At 49.8% G+C, this 18,899-nt stretch overlaps 1 protein-coding gene across 1 annotated transcript in view; it reads right to left on the bottom strand.

Annotated features, from left to right (window-relative positions):
* The window catches only part of CSMD2 (CUB and Sushi multiple domains 2), a 600,568-nt gene that overhangs the window by 301,911 nt on the left and 279,758 nt on the right, over window positions 1-18,899 (bottom strand). The window contains 2 exon segments of the mRNA XM_058718151.1: window positions 1,371-1,448; window positions 15,552-15,664. Of these exon segments, the coding sequence (XP_058574134.1) occupies window positions 1,371-1,448; window positions 15,552-15,664 (191 nt within the window).

Genomic DNA, 18,899 nt, shown 5'->3' with positions numbered 1-18,899 from the left:
GGCAAAGTCTGAAATGAACTCATGCTGACCTCAGTTCGTGTACTCTCCTGTGGCTACAGAAACAATGAGCCTGTGAGGGCCAGGGCCGTGGCTGGAGCCTGCTCTGCAGACTCCTGGCTTAACCCTTGGCTCTCCGCACCCCTTCCCCTGCTCCTCTAGCCCACCACAGAAGCTGGTGGCAGAGGGCTCCTGGCTGCCCTCTGCCATCAAGGCCAGAATGCTTGGAGCTGATGGTCCCCAGAGACAGAGAGTGGAGACTTGAAAGACCAGAGAAAATGCCACAGCCAGGCCCAGTTCGGTCACTGCTTCTCCCCCACCCCCTCCACCGCCCCTGCTCCCTGCCCACATCTGCACACAGCTCTGGAGCCACCACCGGCTGCTCTCCATCCCTCTCAGGAAGTACTTCCAGCACCTCAAGGCAAGGGAGCATGTAGAGGTGAGGTGAAAGGAGGTTAAGACTAAGGGGAGAAACAGAAGGAGCGGACAGCAGAGAGGATGCAGAAGAAGGAGGGAGGGGAAATGGAGGGAGAGAGATGCAGAAAGGCAAAGGAAGGGCAGAGGAGGTAGATCAGAAGAAGGCCAGTCTTCTGGGGGGTCCCAGACCAGGGAAAACTCTCTACACTCACCTTCGAACAAAACTGGATTCTTTGGAAAATCTCCAGTGCTTTCACGTCCAGCCTTCTGGGGTGGCCCAGAACCTTCCTGAACCCCTTCTTATGCTCTAGTCTAAGAGCCCATTAGCACAGGCTCTAATCCGTTGTTTCCAGGGTGACATTCCAGCCCATTCCCCAGCCATTGGGATTTTATCTTTCAAACACCAATAGCAGAAACATGTTCCCATAGACAAAATCTTCCCATGGCCAAGCACAGAGACCCCAGCACTGTCCCACAGGCTTGAGCACAGGAGCCTACCCTCTAGCCGGCTCTTTGCCCTGCCAGATCCAGGGACCCTGGTGCAGGGTCTTGCCCTGGGAGCTGGACTTGGGCCCCTGCAGCCTCCAAGATCCCAGCTGGGGGTGACTGACTCCCAGGCAAGGAACAGAAAGAGGACTGTCTTAGCAGGTGGAAGTGATCAAAAGGAAAAATAAAGAGAGAAATGTAGCAGTAATGACTCCCTGGACTGCAGTTACAATGGGAAGTGAGGGAGAAAGAGGAGGAAGGAGGGAAGTGGGGAGAAGAGGGGGAGGAGAAGGCAAAGGACAGACCCTGGGGCTGCTCACTGGCCCATAGGTCAGCATATCCATGTGCAGAACCCAGGACGGAAGGAGGCAGGATTGAAGGGAAATCATTCCAGCATCATCTGGCTTCCCCGCGGTCACAGCGCCAGCGGGTCTGACCCCAAGTGAGAGGCTCGGCAGGCAGACACTTACACACAGATGTCTTCTGGCTGTTATCTTTGCTGGGCATCAGCTTCACACCTCGAGACTTCAACTCAATTTGCTTCTTGACTAGAGAGGAGGTAAGAGGAAAAACAGTTTAAGTTGTTATCTGTGACTGGGGATGGGGTCCTTCTAGAATGATCCCCTCTCTCTTGGCTTGGGCGGGTCAGAGCCAGAAGTGCCTCTGGGTGAGGATATACCAAATTGTCACCCTCCCTGTATCCATACCCTTTGCAATGTGACTTTATAGTTCTTTCCATTAAAAAGATGGAGTCTATTTCCTCATACGTTGACTTTGGGTTTGGCCATTGGGATTTTGGTTTTTTTTTTTTTTTTTCAACGTTTTTTTTTTTTTTTTTTATTTTTGGGACAGAGAGAGACAGAGCATGAACGGGGGAGGGGCAGAGAGAGAGGGAGACACAGAATCGGAAACAGGCTCCAGGCTCCGGGCCATCAGGCCAGAGCCTGACGCGGGGCTCGAACTCACGGACCGCGAGATCGTGACCTGGCTGAAGTCGGACGCTTAACCGACTGCGCCACCCAGGCGCCCCTTGGCCATTGGGATTTTGGAGGTCCTGACATGCCTGAAGGCTTGAAAATTGCCTGCCAGATCAGGCTTGCCCTCTCACATCCCTGCCATCACTGGGAGAAGACAGGGCTGGTCCCAGGAGGATGAGGAACATGGGGAGCAGAGCCAATCAGCTTTGCCGAGCCCAGCCTATACTAGCCGACCTACTGTGGCCAGGGGAAGCTGAGTCCTGGAGGTCACTGGGGGATGACCTCATCCAGTGGTGGCTCATCCAGGTGGTGGCCCCATGACTGAATTGGATTTTGATCTCATCTCTAAATCCAGTCCACAGCTCATCGGGAGTCTGCTACATAGCACAGAAAAAGCACCAGAGCCCAAAGTGCACAGTTCCCAGGCCATTCCTCTGAACCTATCCACTTCCTTTGTGTCTGACTGCCCCCATTCCCCAAGGCATTCTGCTGGCCTCTAAGGACTTCATCCTATCTTCAGTTATACTGCTGGGTGCATGTGCCCCAGACCCCCATGCCACCTCCCAGCTGGCCCCTGCCAGGTGACCCAGCCCCTCTCAGATGGGTATCCAGCAATGGTAGTGGCAACTGCGACCAGGCACTTCCTATGTGTTGGACCCTGGACTAAATGCCTTTCAAGTTCTCTACTTGTATGAGCATCCTTGACTTGTCTATTTCCCCCACACCCACACACGATCTATCAGGATCCTTCAAACCCTTCCAAGTACATCCCAAGTGCAATTTCCACATCGACCACCCTGCTCCAGGTCTCTGGTACATCTCCCCTGGTTGCCGTGACCTCCCATCTTCCCCGCCCCACATAGTCTATTCTCAACACAAGAGCCAGAGGGATCCTTTTAATACATAAGTCAGACCATATTACATCTCGCTCAAAACTCTACAGCTGCAACTTGCCTCTCGTATAAAAAAAGCCAGAGTCTTTTGAGTGGCCTTCACAGACCAATCTGCCCTCCCAGCACCTCTCTGACCTTATCTTCAACCTCAATCACTCTTCTCCAGCCACACAGGCCTCCCTGGTGTTCCAAAAATATGTCAGGCATGTTCCTGCTTCAGCCTGCTAGTTCCCTAAAATGCTCTTCTCTGAGGGTATCTTCACGACTCTCTTCCTCTTTTTCCTGGAAGTCTTTGTGCAAACACCAGTTCCTCAGAGACCTTCTCTGACCACTGTTCACAATTACATCGCACCCCAGCTCCCCTGCACCATTCGCTACTTTATCTCCCTAACTTTCTAACACACTGGCTCGTTTACTTCATGATTTTTTATCACCCCACATTGCTGCGTAAGTTCCATGAAGGCAAGGATTTTTGTCTTTTGTTCACTGGTGTATCCTCAATGCCTGGAATAGAGCCTGGTACATGGTGGGCCCTCGATAATCACTTTGTGTGCTCCTTATATGTTCAACAGCCTTGACCTGTGGTTACTATGCCTACTTGATGGATAATAAAATTGTGACTCAGGGTGGCTCAAGTGATTTGCTATAGGTCACACAGCCAGGAGGCAGCTGTGTTCTTGGCTGAACCTTAGCATCTTCTCTTGTGACCTGGCCCCAGAGCAATCCCCTAAGGGGTCCCGTTAGCCTCCAGAATCTCTTTCCTGCCCCAGCTCAGGCCCAGAAAACTCAGGTACTCACTCTGCATACAAGGTAACATGCCAGTCCTGAAACTAAAGCCCACAATGATCAGACATGCAGGAGCCCATCTCTCAGTCCCCGACAGCCCCCAGCTCTGCCTGCATCACGAAGTTCCCCAAGGGTTTGTCCCCTGGCAAGCTGCTAAGCTGAACGCCTGATCAAATTCAGTTACTACCACAGAGTCACTGCTTCCCAACGTGCATTCAAACCCTTATTATAAATGTGCATTACTCTCCATGTGTATCCAGCAGGAAAATTTCCAATGAACACTAACGTGGACCCATTATCAAACAGAGGGTATTAGTAGGGAAACATGCATTATTCAAGCCTATCTAATACAGTGCAGCAGGGGGGAAATTCCTCTGATTCAGTCATCCCTAAGAGAACAGGACTGGTCCCAGTACAGTAGGGATAGTTCAAGCTCTTCTCCCGGATGTCCCAGCACTGGGGCTGGGGTGGGGAGTGGGGCCTCCATGACTCAGTGCTTCCTACTCAAGGTGAGGTCTGTGCAGATGGCTCCAGGCACCTGGCCAACAAGGAGGTGAGAGTCTTTCCAATAGCCTCGTTTCACGTCCTAGTGTTCTCTGGAGGAAGGGAGCTGAGGAGGGACCAGTGCACCAGGAATGCCATTCCCAGCACCAAATGCTACTTGAGTTTTCCTTGCAGCTGCTGAAGGGGGAGCATGAGGTGTATGTGGACATGAAGGGGTGGCTAAGAGGGAGCCCTTCTTCCTCTCTTCTCATGGGTGCACTCAGGAAGAGGCTCCAGAAGGAATCCTTCCAATTTCTGTGCCCACCCTTTCTACTTAGTCCTCTCCAAGACGGGCTGGGTAACCAGACTGGTCAGTGCTTTATACGCCTGGAGCAACAGTTAGCAGTGGATAATGTCACCATCCTCCCAAGCAGGAAGGAGCTCCTGTCCTCCCTTGTTTCCTTCCTTCTACCTACCACAGGATGGAACTTTAAGTTACAGTGGCAAGAAAAATTGAACAGAAAGGAAACTGGAAAGCTTCAGGGAGCTTCTTAATTTACACATAAACTTTGTGAGCACTTACTCCTCTGAGCTGGTCTCAAAGCTGTGTCGCCCATGCTGTCTGTGTGCACCACACACAAGCCTGGGGAAGGCAGGGCCGTTCTCTCTGGACAGGATTCCTCACACCAACAATGGAGTCTCTAGAAAATGTATGTCCAGGTCCAGCTGGCCCAGGCCCAGGTTCTGGGGACGGGAGCCCATACAGTGGGCCCACACCATCCTAGGAGCTGACGAATGGGTCAGGAAAGTGTCCTTGGTTGGGGCTCAGCCCTGGGCAAGATCCACATCACTGGAGATGTTAGCATCAAGAAATCACCTCCAGGGGTGCCTGGGTGGCGCAGTCGGTTAAGCGTCCGACTTCAGCCAGGTCACGATCTAGCAGTCCGTGAGTTCGAGCCCCGCGTCAGGCTCTGGGCTGATGGCTCGGAGCCTGGAGCCTGTTTCCGATTCTGTGTCTCCCTCTCTCTCTGCCCCTCCCCCGTTCATGCTCTGTCTCTCTCTGTCCCAAAAATAAATAAAAAACGTTGAAAAAAAAAATTAAAAAAAAAAAAAAAAAAAAAAAAAGAAATCACCTCCGTATGTTGGGGTCTCAGTTTTTGAGCAAACCCAAGGAAGTGGCCACACCCTGAATGATACATAGCCAATTTGTCTTTTAAACAGTTTGACCAAGTAGATGGTGAGTGATCAGGGAAAAAGGAACACCATGGGAAGCCGGCCACAAAATGGCTCAACAAAGAACTAGCTGGGTAGACCAGGTACGAAGCATTAGAGAACAAGGGCAGTTCTCCTTCTAGATCTCCACAGTACACTACTGACAGACATAATAAATGAAGGATAAAGTAGCAAGGACCTACAGAATTTCTGGCATGTATTCATTCACATTGTTCGTTCATTCATTCATTCATTCATTCATGGAGCGCCCACTAGTCTAGTGCCAATGATATTACACTGGAGCTCCAGTCTCTAAAATGGATTCTGTAACCATTCTGCATCTGTTGACGCACTGCAGATAAAATGGAACCCCGGGGCTGGCTACACTTGAACGCATACCCCCGATGAACACATGCTTGCACATATATCCGTGCACACGTACACATTCGCGTCTACAAGGGCATGCCCTCAACGACACATTTGTGTACTCATGTACACATGCCTACAAACACATACAAAACAGAATTCACACTTGTACATGCTTTTTCACTGTATGTGAACAAAGTCAGGGCTCCCAGAGAAGAGTGCTGGCTTTAACTGGTTGATGGAAATCTTACTAGGTACATTCATCTCCTCCGAATGATAATGACTACAGGAGACTGCCAGGCTGCTCCATTCATCCTTTATATTCTGGTTAATTACAAGACATTTCCCCGCTGTTGTAAAGGTTAGCGGGACACATGGTACACATTTAGCTAGAAGAATCTGGCAATACAAATGCCTCTCTAGTCTGCAGCATGAGTTATTGGGCTGAGCTAGCAGGAGACAAGGACCTGTTAGTGGAGGAGGGGAGGTGCTCAGCCTGTCTCCAAGGCTCTGGGAATCACGAAGCAAATGGAACCTGCAGCTTCTTCTCGCCCCTGTGAAGCCAGACTTGCCTTCACAAGGGGGGAGCCCCTGCACTAACCCCGATCACTCCCCTTTGCCCACCACTTGGCTGTCCTGATGGCTGGACATCCTTTCATCTTCCCACACCTGTTCCTTCACCACACCCAGTTCAACCAACCTTAGAAAAAATTTCCAATGCATATCTTTCTTTCAGGATTCTAAACTCACTCTTTTTTGCTGGGATTTTATTCACTCTCTGTAAACCATTCCCCAAAATGTTGTAGGGCATGAGCTCCTCAAAACCGGAATCTGATTTTTCCCTTAGAAAACTTGGTGGGTATGCATCTTGCACTCTGCCCCTCCCTCATCATTGAGGGCCTGCCTCCTGCTTGGCCACCAGCCCTGCACAAATGCTTGCATTACTCACAGTTCTCTGCTAGATGAAGTCAGTATCTAGCACACTGGCTCCTCATCTCACTCAGATCTATGCCAAAGATGTAAGATTTGCTGCAGATGCCCAAGATCTAATGCTTCAAGGTACAGACTATGGAAAACAACAGTGGGAAGAGCAGTGATATGGAACAGAGCTGGGGAAGCCTCGATGTCACAAAAGTTGAGGTGTCTGTTGCCAGGTCAGTTGACCTGAAGGATAAATATAAAACCACTGCGCCAGCTTTGACCAGGATGTTGCCAACACACAAAGAGTGAGGCTTGGGAGCACCATTGCTGCTACTGTACTGGCACGTTCCATGGTCATGGAAGGCTTCAAGAAGATTAGCAAAGCTGTTAATCCGGTGGAAATCAGAAAAGGTGTGATGTCGCATGTTGATGCTATTACGACTGAACTTAGGGAGAGGCGAAAGCTGTGATAATTTCTGAAGATACTGCTCAGTTTGCTACAGTTTCTGCAGATGGAGGCAGACAAATTGGCAGCATCATTTCTAATGTGATCACGAAAGTTCAAAGAGCATTCCCACAATATAGGGCAGGAAAATCCTGAATGATTAATCAGGAATCGGAGGCACAGAATTCGACTAAGATTCCATAATCTCCTTACTTGAATAATCCATCCAAAGTTCAGAAGTGAAAATTCCAGGATGCTTAGGATTTCCACCATCCGGCCCATGGTACCCACTCTTGAAACTTCCACTGCCCAGTGGAAGTCTTTGGTTATGACTGCTGACAATGCTCTCAGTACACTCTTTTAGAACAGGATAAAGCTGACTTTCAGGTTAAAGGAGCCCAAGCTCCAAGTTCTAGCGTCACAGAAGGAACCCACAAAGCTGCTGCTATTGATGGTGTGGTGTTTGGAAAAGAGAGCCGGACTCTGAATTTTTAAGCTATTTTGCTTCAATGACTTACGAAAGGTTGGAGAGGTTATTGTAACTGAAGATGATGCCACATTCTTACGAGGGAAAGGTGACAAGATTCAAAATGAGAAATGTTCAAGGAATCACTACTGGTGACCATGGAAAAGAAAAGTTCAAGGGACACCTGGCTTTTGCTTCAGATGGCATAGCTGTGCTGAAGGCTGCCGGGAAAAGGGACATGGAAGGGAAGGAAGAGAAATAGTCACAGGTGCACTGGATGATACAAGACCTGCTGCTGAAAAAGGCACCACCTGGGTGCTTTGCTTTGGTGCCTTCTAGGCTTGAATTCACTGCTCCCGCTAATGAAGAGCAAAAAATTGCTACAGGAACAATGAAAGAACACTCAAAATTCCAGCAGTGACCACTGCCAAGAATGCAGGTGTTGAAAGATTATGGATAGTTACGAGAATTATGCACAGTTCCTCAGAAGCTGGTTATGCACTATGCTGGGTGATGTTTTCATCAGTGCAGCCACGGGTTGTAAGATGTACAAAGCAACTAAAGGTTCTAAGAAGTACTTTGTTGGCTGCTGCTGGTGTGGTCTCTTGGTTAATCACAGCAAAACTCATGGCCACTAGATTTCCTGAAGAAGAAAAGGACCCCAGCATGGTAGGTGGCAGGCAGGGGCATGTTCTAATTTCTAGAATAGTGCTTTGCCATTGTTAATGGGCTGCAGGGTGGTCTTCACAAGCAACTTCTGAGAAGCCAGCTGGAGAAAACGACCAGAAGAAAGATGTTTAAAGGAATCCCTATGGCCATCGGTTGTTGGTTTCAGTGGCCTTGGCAATGCCGTTTTCTCTACCTGGCACATCTTTTCCCCTCTTCTCTGTGTGGCTACCTCTCATTGGTAAAGGCCTGAGTCAACAGCCATCTCCTCTCTGTGGTTGTGTCTACACCTTGAGGAGAAGTCACTGCCCTCACAAGACTTGGTTCAGACGTGTGTTGAAACCTGTATCACACTGCAACATCATGTCCTGTTCTCCCAGCTATTTGTCCCCCGAACTCCTATGTCTACGTTCTGTGACTGACAGAGGCCAGCACACAGACAGTTCCCTTGAAGAATCTGATGACTGAGTGGATGAATGACCAACTGTTAGAAGAATATGTGCTTTGGATTCATTTCCTGGCAAAGGAAGTAGTTACGCTTGAAAGCAGGTGAGGTGAGGGGTGCCGTATTTTATGTTCAGGATGTTTTCAGTTCAGGCTCATTTTGACTGAATTTAGAAGCTTGGCTTCATAGACCCCAAGCTCTGGGCTCCTGAGCCTGGTAGCAACAACCCTGTGATTTGTTCAGGGGCCCTGGAGGCACAGAACCTAAAAAATGAGGCTAGCAATGGTTTAGCAGCTTAGTTGGTGGACAGGAATAGGACGGAAGAGTCTCAGCGTGGACCACAGGCTGCCTGAGGCACTTCTGCTCTGGTCTGAGACTACAACTCAGTCACAAGCAAGAAAAAGACAAGTTCATGTGGAAAACAGAAGCTTTGGTTTGTTACTACAAAAAGCATCTCGATAAATGCAAATTGGTTTCCAATGGACAAGTTTATTCTGCAGACAATTAAGATCTGGAGTTGGACTTCTAGAAAGCAGAAGGGCCGATTCTCTTACTGTGGAATATCTCCCAACTGCTGGTTACCAGAGTTAACTTGACAAGATAGGCAGTGGGAGGGACAGCAGAGTAGGGCTAGGATTTGGCTGAAGGGTGGGGGGGGGGGGCAGGCAGTCGACAATGACCGTCACCTCAGAGTGGCAGCAAAGATCCCAAGTCTGAGAAGCCAGACCCGCCAGCTCAATCTCTCACTGCACAAGGGCTTCCCCATATAACAGGGAGACTGGTGACTGGTGGAGTCTGAGGCTTAGGGTTCCATTTCCTGTGTACCTGCCATGTGCCGGATATTGCGACAGGGTCTCCTTTTAATCGCCAGTAGGCCCGTGGGGTTAATATTATTCCCTCTCTGCAGACCAGCAGGGCAACAGTGCAGTGTGCTGCCCTCTCTGCCAGGGAAGACCCTCACCAGTTGTGATCATTGACCACTGGGGGCACTTAAGAAAGGCTCTTCTCACTGCCGTTCCTTGTAGGCTTAAAGAGAAAGCAGGAAAGCAATTAACGCTCTGAGAAGGACTGAAAATAGCCCTCGCCCGGAGGCAGAAGGATTGATTACATAACCTCAGTGGTCTCCCAGAACTGGAAGCAACTGTGATTTCTGCGGTTGCCAAACACTTCTGGTGCAGGAGCCTATGATTACGCTCTTAGGTAAATGTTTACTACGCAAAACAAATCAAAGAGCAATGGCTCTGGTTAACATTGGTGGTGTGGGGGGTGAACCCGGGGCCCCACCCACACAGTCCCTATCAAAAGAGCTGCTGGGAGAACCCCTCTGGCCTCCAAGGAACTCACTTTTCAAACCACTCTTTTGGGCTTGCCTCTCTCAAGTTACAATCGTTATGAGGAGGTCTCGTGCCCAGACAGGGGATCGGTGGCCTCTGACTCCATGCTGCCTTGAATCTTCACATCTCTCTCTCCAGCACAGACCCTTGTCTGAGCTACAGACTGACAGACCAGCCAGCTTCCTACTAGACAGCCCCCCCACCCCGCCCCTGAAATGCCAACAGTCCCAGAATCAACTTGTCCCAAGCAAATCCACTCTCTTCTGCCTCTGCCCTATACCACCTTGGTTAATAGCCTCATTTTTTTACCCGCTCACTCAGGCTAGAAACCAAAGGTTCAGGCCTGAGTCCTCTGCCTCCTTCCTCCACCCCTGTCACTCCTGGATCTAACGAGTCCAGGAAAGTGACCATGGGAAGGCCTCTTTTGGTCTCCCTCTGCCTCTGCCTAAACCCTGGATCCTTGTAGTCTCCAAATTCTCAAAGCCTCTTAATTGTCCTCTCATTTTCATCTGAGAGCAATGAAAGATCTTCCTAAAATAAAATGTGATCACATCTCCCTCTTGCTCAAGACTTCTGATCCCCTGTCTTCAGGGCAGCTTTTCACAGTGTGACCCCTGCCTCCCTCTCTGACCCCAGAACCCCCTGCCCTCACTGCTGACCTGTGTCCTGAATAGCAGGCTTCGTGCTCAGTCGGCACATGTTTTCATTGAAAGGCCTGGGAGCAGGTGTATTAGGCTGTGGGCCATCTGTCTCAGCTGCAGGCTGCCCAACTCTGGCCTGCCAGCACTACTGTGTCTACAGACAATTCGTACGTGAATGAGGCTGTGTTCCATAAACCTTTATTTACCGACGCTGAAATGTGCATTTCATACAGTTGTCATGTGTCATGAAATATTCTTCTTCTGATTTTCTGCTTCAATCTTTAAAAACAGATGGCTGCATCTGGCCTGCAGGCTGTACTTGACCAACTCCGCTCTAGACGCACACAGGTGTCTGGGGTTCCTGAGACTCAGCGCTTTCATATTCTCTTGCCTCCGTTCTACCTGAACTGCTCCTCATGGTCTGCGTGGCATCTCTCCAAGGCCCATACTGATGTCACCGCTACATTTTTTTTTGACTTCTTTAAGTGCTTCCAGCAAAACTAATTGCTCCTTTATGTCTTATCCTAGAACCCTTCACTGGGCCTCAATTATAGCTCTTATCTTGCTGCCCACAACTTCTAGATTTATGCCTGTTCCTCTCTTTAACTTGTCCTGCTTTGTCCTCCTTGAGAGCAGAGCGTGGCCTGGCCATGTCCACCTTTCTCTTCTTCCACATGGTACTGGTGTCACACAAGAGTGCTTGTTAAATTCAACACGCTCACCTGCTTTCTGACAGCCGGCTTGAGGCACAGTCACACTAGAGCCCTGATGCCCTGGTTCCCTGTAGTCGTAGTTAAGATCGTGTGTGTCCAGGAATAGCCCTAAATTCTGACCGGACGGAGACAGGAATGGAATGCACCGTGCTTCAGGTTATTTGTTTATTTGTTCAACTTATGATTTGTTTTCTGAGAAAAGAACTGTCCACCGATACAGTTCGGGGGTTGTAATTATTAGCTCTGAAGTGCCATAAATCACTTGAGACTCTAATGCCATAAAGCTGAGCGCCGTTAAGACTGACCCTGTGCTGCTGTTTCCCCAGGTCCAGTCCTCACACCTCTCTGGCCTGCTCTGTGCCAGAAGCCTGACCTCTGTGGACTGCTATGGCAAGGAGTCCCGCTGGGAAGGCTCATAGTCTCCCAGGGCACACAGCAGGCCCACACAGCAAGGACTCTGCTCCTTATTCCTGGCTCCTTTTGGGTTGGCAGATGGGAGGCACAGCAGACTTGAGGGAGAGGGAAAAGAGAGAGATCAGGTTACTGATTCTGGCCTCCTCTTCCTGCTCTGGTTACTGATTCTGGCTTCCTCATTCTGCTCTGGTTACTGATTCTGGCCCTCTCTCCCTGCTCTGGTTACTGACTCCTGGCCCCCTCTTCCTGCAGTGGGTTGGCAGTGGTCAGGCTCCTCAGTTCTGCCAGGTAGTGCCTTTTCAACTCCCTCTGGCCCTTTCCCAGTTGTGGCAAAGCCCTCCCTGCTGCGTGGTGCCCGAGGGCCTCATCATCCCTGCGTGTTCCTTAATTCCATCCTATCCTTTGTAAAGGGTCCCATCACTAAACCCTCTTCGGTGAAAGCCAGGCAGTATGCCTTCTATCTCCTGCTAGTCCCCTGACTAAAAGCTATCTCTGCCATGCTTTTGTGCTGTATTTACAAGCTGAAAAACTTTGATTATTGTAGTCATTCCAAAGTTTCCTTTCCTTCAGGGCAGTGGTTCTCAATGGGGGTGGTTTTGTATGCAGGGATCATTTGGCAACATGGGGAAACTTTCTGGTTATCATGACTACATGTGTTGTGGGGAAATGCTATTGGCATCTAGCAGCTCGTGGATGGAGGCCAGGGATGCCGCTAAACATCCCCAAATGGTCTGGATGACCCCCCCACAACAGAGAACTACCCACACCACTAAGTCAATAGTGCTGAGGTCAAGGAACCCTGCTTGAGTCCTCAGTTGAGTTACTAAATGATTACTGTATGCGCTTTGCACTATGTGCCCTCAGTATGGTGAAGACTAGAAAAAGAAGTTCCCAGAGTAAAATCACTTATTAACACAATATCTAAGCCCCCGTATATAAGCACGCCAGCTGCAGACGAATACTGCCGGGGTGCAAGTCTGCCTCCCACACTACGTCGATGAGACCTGGAGCTGGTCAGGAGTCCTCTCTGAAACCCTGGTTCCTCATCTGTAAAATGGGGCCAAGGGTAGTTCCTCCTTCACACACTTGCTGTTAGTGCTAAATAAAGTAATAAACGCCAAGTGCTTGAAACCTAGAAAGCCCTCTGTAAACACTGACACATATGAATGTACAACCTCGTTTGGGGCTGTATTAAGGGACACAGAGAGAGGACAGGATAGGGCCTCCTCTTGAGAAGTTCGTAAGTAAAGCAGGTTTTCAGATTGTGGGTTTTTCCCTGCTATAGCCTTGTGAAATTAATTTACAGGTTGCAGTTAACATTAAAAATTGGAAGTTTTCAGGGTGCATCACGCTTAGTAAGGATAAATACCACTTGGTGACATTTTCCTTTTAGTTCTATAGATAGATGTGAGGACTGGGTTGTGATAGAAAATGTACTTCTTTACAGTGGGATGAGATTAACAAAACATAGTTGAAAAGCCACCAGTTGAATAGGAAAGATAAGGCACTCAAAACACCATTAAGAGATGGCCCTCTGGGTTTGCAGAAAACTCACATGAGCCTGTGAATGAATTCAAGCTTCCCCACTTACAGCCTGTGTGATCTGTGTGTGTTGGGCTTATTACACAACCTCTCTGAGCCTCAGCTGCTTCAGCGGAAACGTGGGAATTAAAATGTATTTTTTTTAATGTTTATTTTGAGAGAGAGAGAGAGAGAGAGCAAGCACACACACATGCATGTGGGCAGAAAGAGAGAGAGAGAGAGAGAGACTGAGAGAGAATCCCAAGCAGACTCCAAGTACAGAGCCTGACTTGGGGATCGATCTCACGAACCATGATCTCATGACCTGAGCTGAAAATCAAGAGTCAGACATTTAACCGACTGAGCCACCCAGGTGTCCCAAAACGTGGGAATCAAAAACACATTTGTCACTGTGCTGTGGGGAGGCCCACATGGGGGCAGTGTGGACAGTGCCCAGTACAGGGCCTGGTGCACAGCAAGCGTGCTGATCTACAGTCTGCCGTGTCTGGGTTCTCTTTGCCCACTGCCTGGCCTTACGCTGTGGCCTATGACCATGGCAAACAGGCCCTCAGGAACCTGAAACAGTAGAAACACTGGCACCTACTTAATCAGACGTACTGATGACACTCATCTCTGCTTTTCTATTTTGGAAAATACAATGAAAAGATCCAGGCAGGGGCTTCACTCACAGAAGCCCAACATCGGCAGTGGAAAAATGCCTCCAGGAAAGCTCTCAGAGTGAGGCTTTGTGAGGCTCGCCAGAACAGGTTGGTTTTTGATTTCGTTTTTTTTTTTTTTTTTTTACTTCATTTTTATTTATTTGTTTGTTTAAGAAAGAGAGAGCATGTGCATGTGGCAGAGGAAGAGAGAGAGAGAGAGAGAGAGAGAGAGACTTAGAGGAGATTCTGTGAGAAACTGCACAGCACGGAGTCCGATTCAGGGCTCGACACCACGACCCCGGGATCATGACCTGAGCTGCAACCAAGAGTCGGATGCTCAACCCACTGAGCCACCCAGCCACTCTGTTTTTATGTTTATTTTGTGAATATTTCAAAGGTGGCTGAGGAAAGGAGGCTGTTTATGAAAGGTTCAGATTCTAAAGGTAATGTTTCTAGTTGCAGTGTTGCTCTTATCCTAGTTTCCTGCTGAAAGCCTGGCCTCATGGCAGGGGCTCCACTCTGCCCCTGCCCCACCCAGGTGAGTGATGCGCTGGTGCTGTCCAGAACCACAGCCTGCGAGGTGGGGTTGGAGGGGGCCAGCCACCCCGCTCCACCCTGAGAATCGGTGCTCCTACCCCAGCACACCCTCGTGGGAAGACACTTCTTGCTTTTTATCAGGCCTACTTTGTCCCATTCTGTGCACACTACCAATATGCCTCACTCCTCACTCACTCACTCACTCAGGACACAAACTCACCCCTCCTTTAATTCCCCAGGGCCTTATGCTTAATAGGTGTGCAATACAAGTTTGCTGTTGAATCAGTCAGAACCAACATCAGCCTATAAATGGTAGTAGTTAAGGGCTTAATGAGCAAGTTATAAAGCCCACCCTTGGTGTTTATAAATTTTGTGTACTTCGAGTAAACTCAAGGTTGAGAGGGATGCCCTCATCCGCTCCCATACATCAAGTGGACTCTGGATCTCCTCCAGTGCCCAAGAGCTCCCTGCCTTGGGTTTGCAAATTCTTCAGGATTGGAGCGCAAATCTGCTTGCCTGCAATTTCCACCTGCCATTCCTGGTCTGATCCCTTGCTGCCAGGCAGCTCTTCGCAGATTTGAACCCCTAAGCTCCAGCACTCCTGCAGCCCCTCTGCCCGTGGGTGTGCCAATACAGTCGTGTTCTATGTAACACTAACACAAAACAGAGCTGGAATATGGCTCCTCTCCCACTTTACACCAGCGTAGGCTAAACTCTCCCGGTTAAGAGCTTGGGCTCTGGAGTCAAAAGGCAGGAGTTCAGATGGCCTTGGGAAACTGGCTTATTTTCTCCAAGCCTCTACTTCCCTGCCCATAAAATGGGGACAGTGATGGCATTTACTCTGGAATGATGGGGGATAAATGAGACGACATTTGTCAAGTGCCCAGCACATAGCCTGGCTCTTCAAAGGCACTCGGTAGTAACTACTATGACGAGTCTGGCTCGAAGAGGAGCCTGGGGAGGGGCAGCTCGGGGCAGCATCACTGTCTCGGGCAGCCGGCCACCATGGCAGGTGTAGAGCTGCTGATGTGGAGGCCCCGGGTTGCAAATTAGAACAGGACAAGAGACGTATGTCCTCCCTGCAGTCAGGCTGGACCCAGTCTGGGGACAGGATGAGCTCCCCGGGACTCATCTCTGCGGCCCGCTGAGGAGGCTCGGCAGTCCCCGCCTACCTTGGTATTGGGCGCTGAAGCCACGCTGCCGGTGGTTGCCGTCAGAGGTGAAGTGCAGCCGCAGCCAGTTCTTGCTGCTGATGACGGGGGCCGGGAGGCTGGCTCCGGTGAACCTGGGGGGACACCAAGTGGGCGGGAATAGCGGTGAGGCAGGGGCCAGCATCCATTGTCCCCACTTCCCATGGTGCTAGGGCCTCTGCCCAGGCCTGGGGCAGGAGGGAAGGGCTGGGCCACCCAGGCCGCCCTCCAGAAACCTGGGGCCTGAGCGGCTTCGGCAGGCTCTCCCAGGGGCCTTGAGATGCTGTGCAGACAGTGGATCCTTCAGGCCAGGAGCAGAGGCCCACCCCCTCCTCCCACCAGGGATGTTGACAAGTGTCACTCCCTTGGGCAATAGACCACAGGCAGAAGAGAGGCCCAGGCTTCCCAGCAGATGTCCACATACCCACCTGTACCCAAGACCCTGATCCCCCAGCAAAAGTCCAGCCTACAACCCCCAGGTACAGGACCAGCTACCCCTAGTGAGCCCCGCAGACCCCCCAAGGGGTCCATAGAAAGGCACTTCAGGCAGTATGGCCCTTCAGTGCTGTGAGAACCCATTCTAAGGTCACTCCTTGGGCCCCGGGTCTCCTCTGGCTCTTCCCCTATTCCTGTTGCGTCCATAAGACGCCTCCCCATCCGTGCTAGGTCTGTTCCCCCTCCCTTAAATTAGCTTCTTCTGGATTCCAGCCAGTCCAGCCCAGGGGGTGGGGTACCAGGATCTCTCCTGCCATCACTGGTCACTACCCCAGCCTCTTGACCAACTGCCATCTTGAGCCAACTTCCAAGTCCACCAAACCCTTCCTCCTGGAGCACAGGAGCTTCCTAGTGCCTACACAAGAATAGCCTTTCAAGTTTTCCACCTTTTCCCCTGCTAGAAAGAGTCTCTGCTCAGTGCTGGCCCTCTCCACCACACTCAGGCTAAGCTGTGAAGCCCCCCTCCTTGTACTTGTTCTCTGCACCCCAGGAATCCCCTCTGTCTTCCCTCCTCTACCCCACAGCCTCTGAGCTGGCCTGTGCACTGGTGTCTTCCCTCTTTTCCTCCCCACATAAGAATCAGGTACAAAGCATAGCGATGCCTGCCCCCTGCCCCCCGGCAGCCTCACACCTCCCTCCTGCCTGCTCCCACCCCTGCGGGGACACCCTATCGAAGACATCTCCTAAGCATGCATGCTTTGTCCTTTACAACATTTTTGCCTTTTCTGCCTGGAATGCACCCACCCAGAGCCCTCTCTCCTGCACCACCCATGTTGCCTGAGAGGACTTCAGGAAGCCCTCAAACATCACATCCTGGGGCAAGCCTTTCCTACTCTCCTTGGCTTGGAAGCCACACAGATTTGGGTTCAGATCTAGGCTCTACCACTTAGTACCAGTGTGACCTAGGACTTGTTACTGAACCTTTCTGAAAATGAGAATACTAAGCCCAGCCTGAAGCGTCTGTGGGAATAAATGTGAGACCTACCTATGGGCAAAGAACCTAGCCCAGTATCTGACACACATTAGCTCAAGAAACGTCATTTTCCTTTTCCTCCTCTGTGATGCCACAGCACCTATGATTCATCATCTAGGTGGGTGTCTCCCTAAGGTAACTCCTCAAGGAGGGCATTGTAGTCTGATGGTGAAGAAGACCGGGCTCTGGAGGGATGAGCTGCGTTATCTTACAAAAATTACTTCAACTCTCTGTGACTTTGTAAAATGGGGACAATAATAACCATTCCCTCAAAGAGTTGCAAAGATTAAATGAGATGATATACACAAAAAAAGGCCTTAGCATGGTCCCTGGGAAATAGAGAGCTTTTGGTAAATGGCAGCTGCTATTTTATTCTTTGTCATTTTTATTCTTCGTCCTTGTACCAAGCATCTAGCACCATGGTTGGTACAAAGCAGGCAAATCAGGATTCCAACAGAAAGCAGATGGCATAGTCATAGGAGAATAATTCCAGGAGTTCAATGAATGGACTCTTTATCAAAAAAGTGGGGAAACCACCAGGGATGGGGCAGTAGGCTGTTGCTTGTTACCACTTAGGAGCCTGGAGAGGAAATGATTATCCCTGAAAAAGAAGGCTGCATGCAGAGGGTCACCACACAGGACCTAGATCTTGGGCATTTAAGTCCCACTAGGAGGGGGCAAAGAAATGCAAACCCAGAACTCACTCTCCTCTTTCCCCTCCTCCAACCTCCTACTGATGCTTCTGTTGATTTATCCCAATCAGAAGCCAGAAGCAAAGGAGCATATTGATACAGCCCTATAGCTAAGTCTTCCTAGATATGGAACAGAGTGGAAAAGGTTGGGGAGAGGATCTGGAGGGGGCAAATGGAAGAGACCCAGCATGGTGGGTGCCCATAAATGTGTATTAAACAAAGGAAATAACCAAGGAGCTTCATACCCTGCAAAACTGAGTTTTTACTGTAATGAAAATGCTGACACACACCAAATTCTAATAATATAACCCATATTACCATTGGTAAGAGCTATTATAGAAACCAATTACTGTATTTCACCAGATCCCATTTAAAATAGTTTATTACAGTCTGAGTCACTGAAGTTTTCTAAGGAGCCACAAACAGTATTGTGGGTTTTTTTCCCCCCCAGGCCAAGTTCAAATCTGTATCAATGACAAAGCTTGGGGACTATTTACATAAGGGAAGTAGAAATAGGGAGAATTTACCTGAATAATTCAGAACCAAAGGATGTTTATTGCAAAATGGGATGTGGGGAGGGTGCCGGGGTCCCAGAGCAGGATGAGAAGTCATGATCACGACTATGGTAAGTGGAAGCCAGTGAGGCTTCTCCAGTCCCAGTATCTGCTTTAGCCCCAAGCGTGCAGCCTGGAGAAGCTCTGAGGGACACCTGTTGTCCATCTCTCCCACACCTTTACCCACCCTGAGGACTCCTGGTAACTCTTCACCCCCAAGGCTTAAACTCTTGGGGCCCTGTGTTGCCTACACATCTTTACTCTGTTCTGCTCCTGCCTCCTTGGACGTAAACGCATATGTGAGAGTTTTCCTGGCAACTATCCCATAATTGGGGGCTTACATGTTGGAGTCATCACATCAGACTCTGCCACTGAGATGGTGCCGTGCCCCACTGGAAACTCTCCAACATCACTGACACACACGACAACACAGGGAGCTATCAGAAGCATTATATTGGGTGATTAAAAAGTATATACTGTACGGTTCCATTTATACGAAACCCTGGAAAAGACTCATCGATAGGAAGAGAAAGCAGATTAGTAGATGCCAGAGCTGGGGGTGAGAGGTACAGGTGGGGATCCCCAGGGGAACCTCCTGGGGTCATGGGAATGTTCT

This window comes from Neofelis nebulosa, chromosome 2, assembly GCF_028018385.1.
Source record: "Neofelis nebulosa isolate mNeoNeb1 chromosome 2, mNeoNeb1.pri, whole genome shotgun sequence".
Lineage (NCBI taxonomy): Eukaryota > Metazoa > Chordata > Mammalia > Carnivora > Felidae > Neofelis > Neofelis nebulosa.
This window is presented reverse-complemented; position numbering and strand designations above follow the sequence as displayed.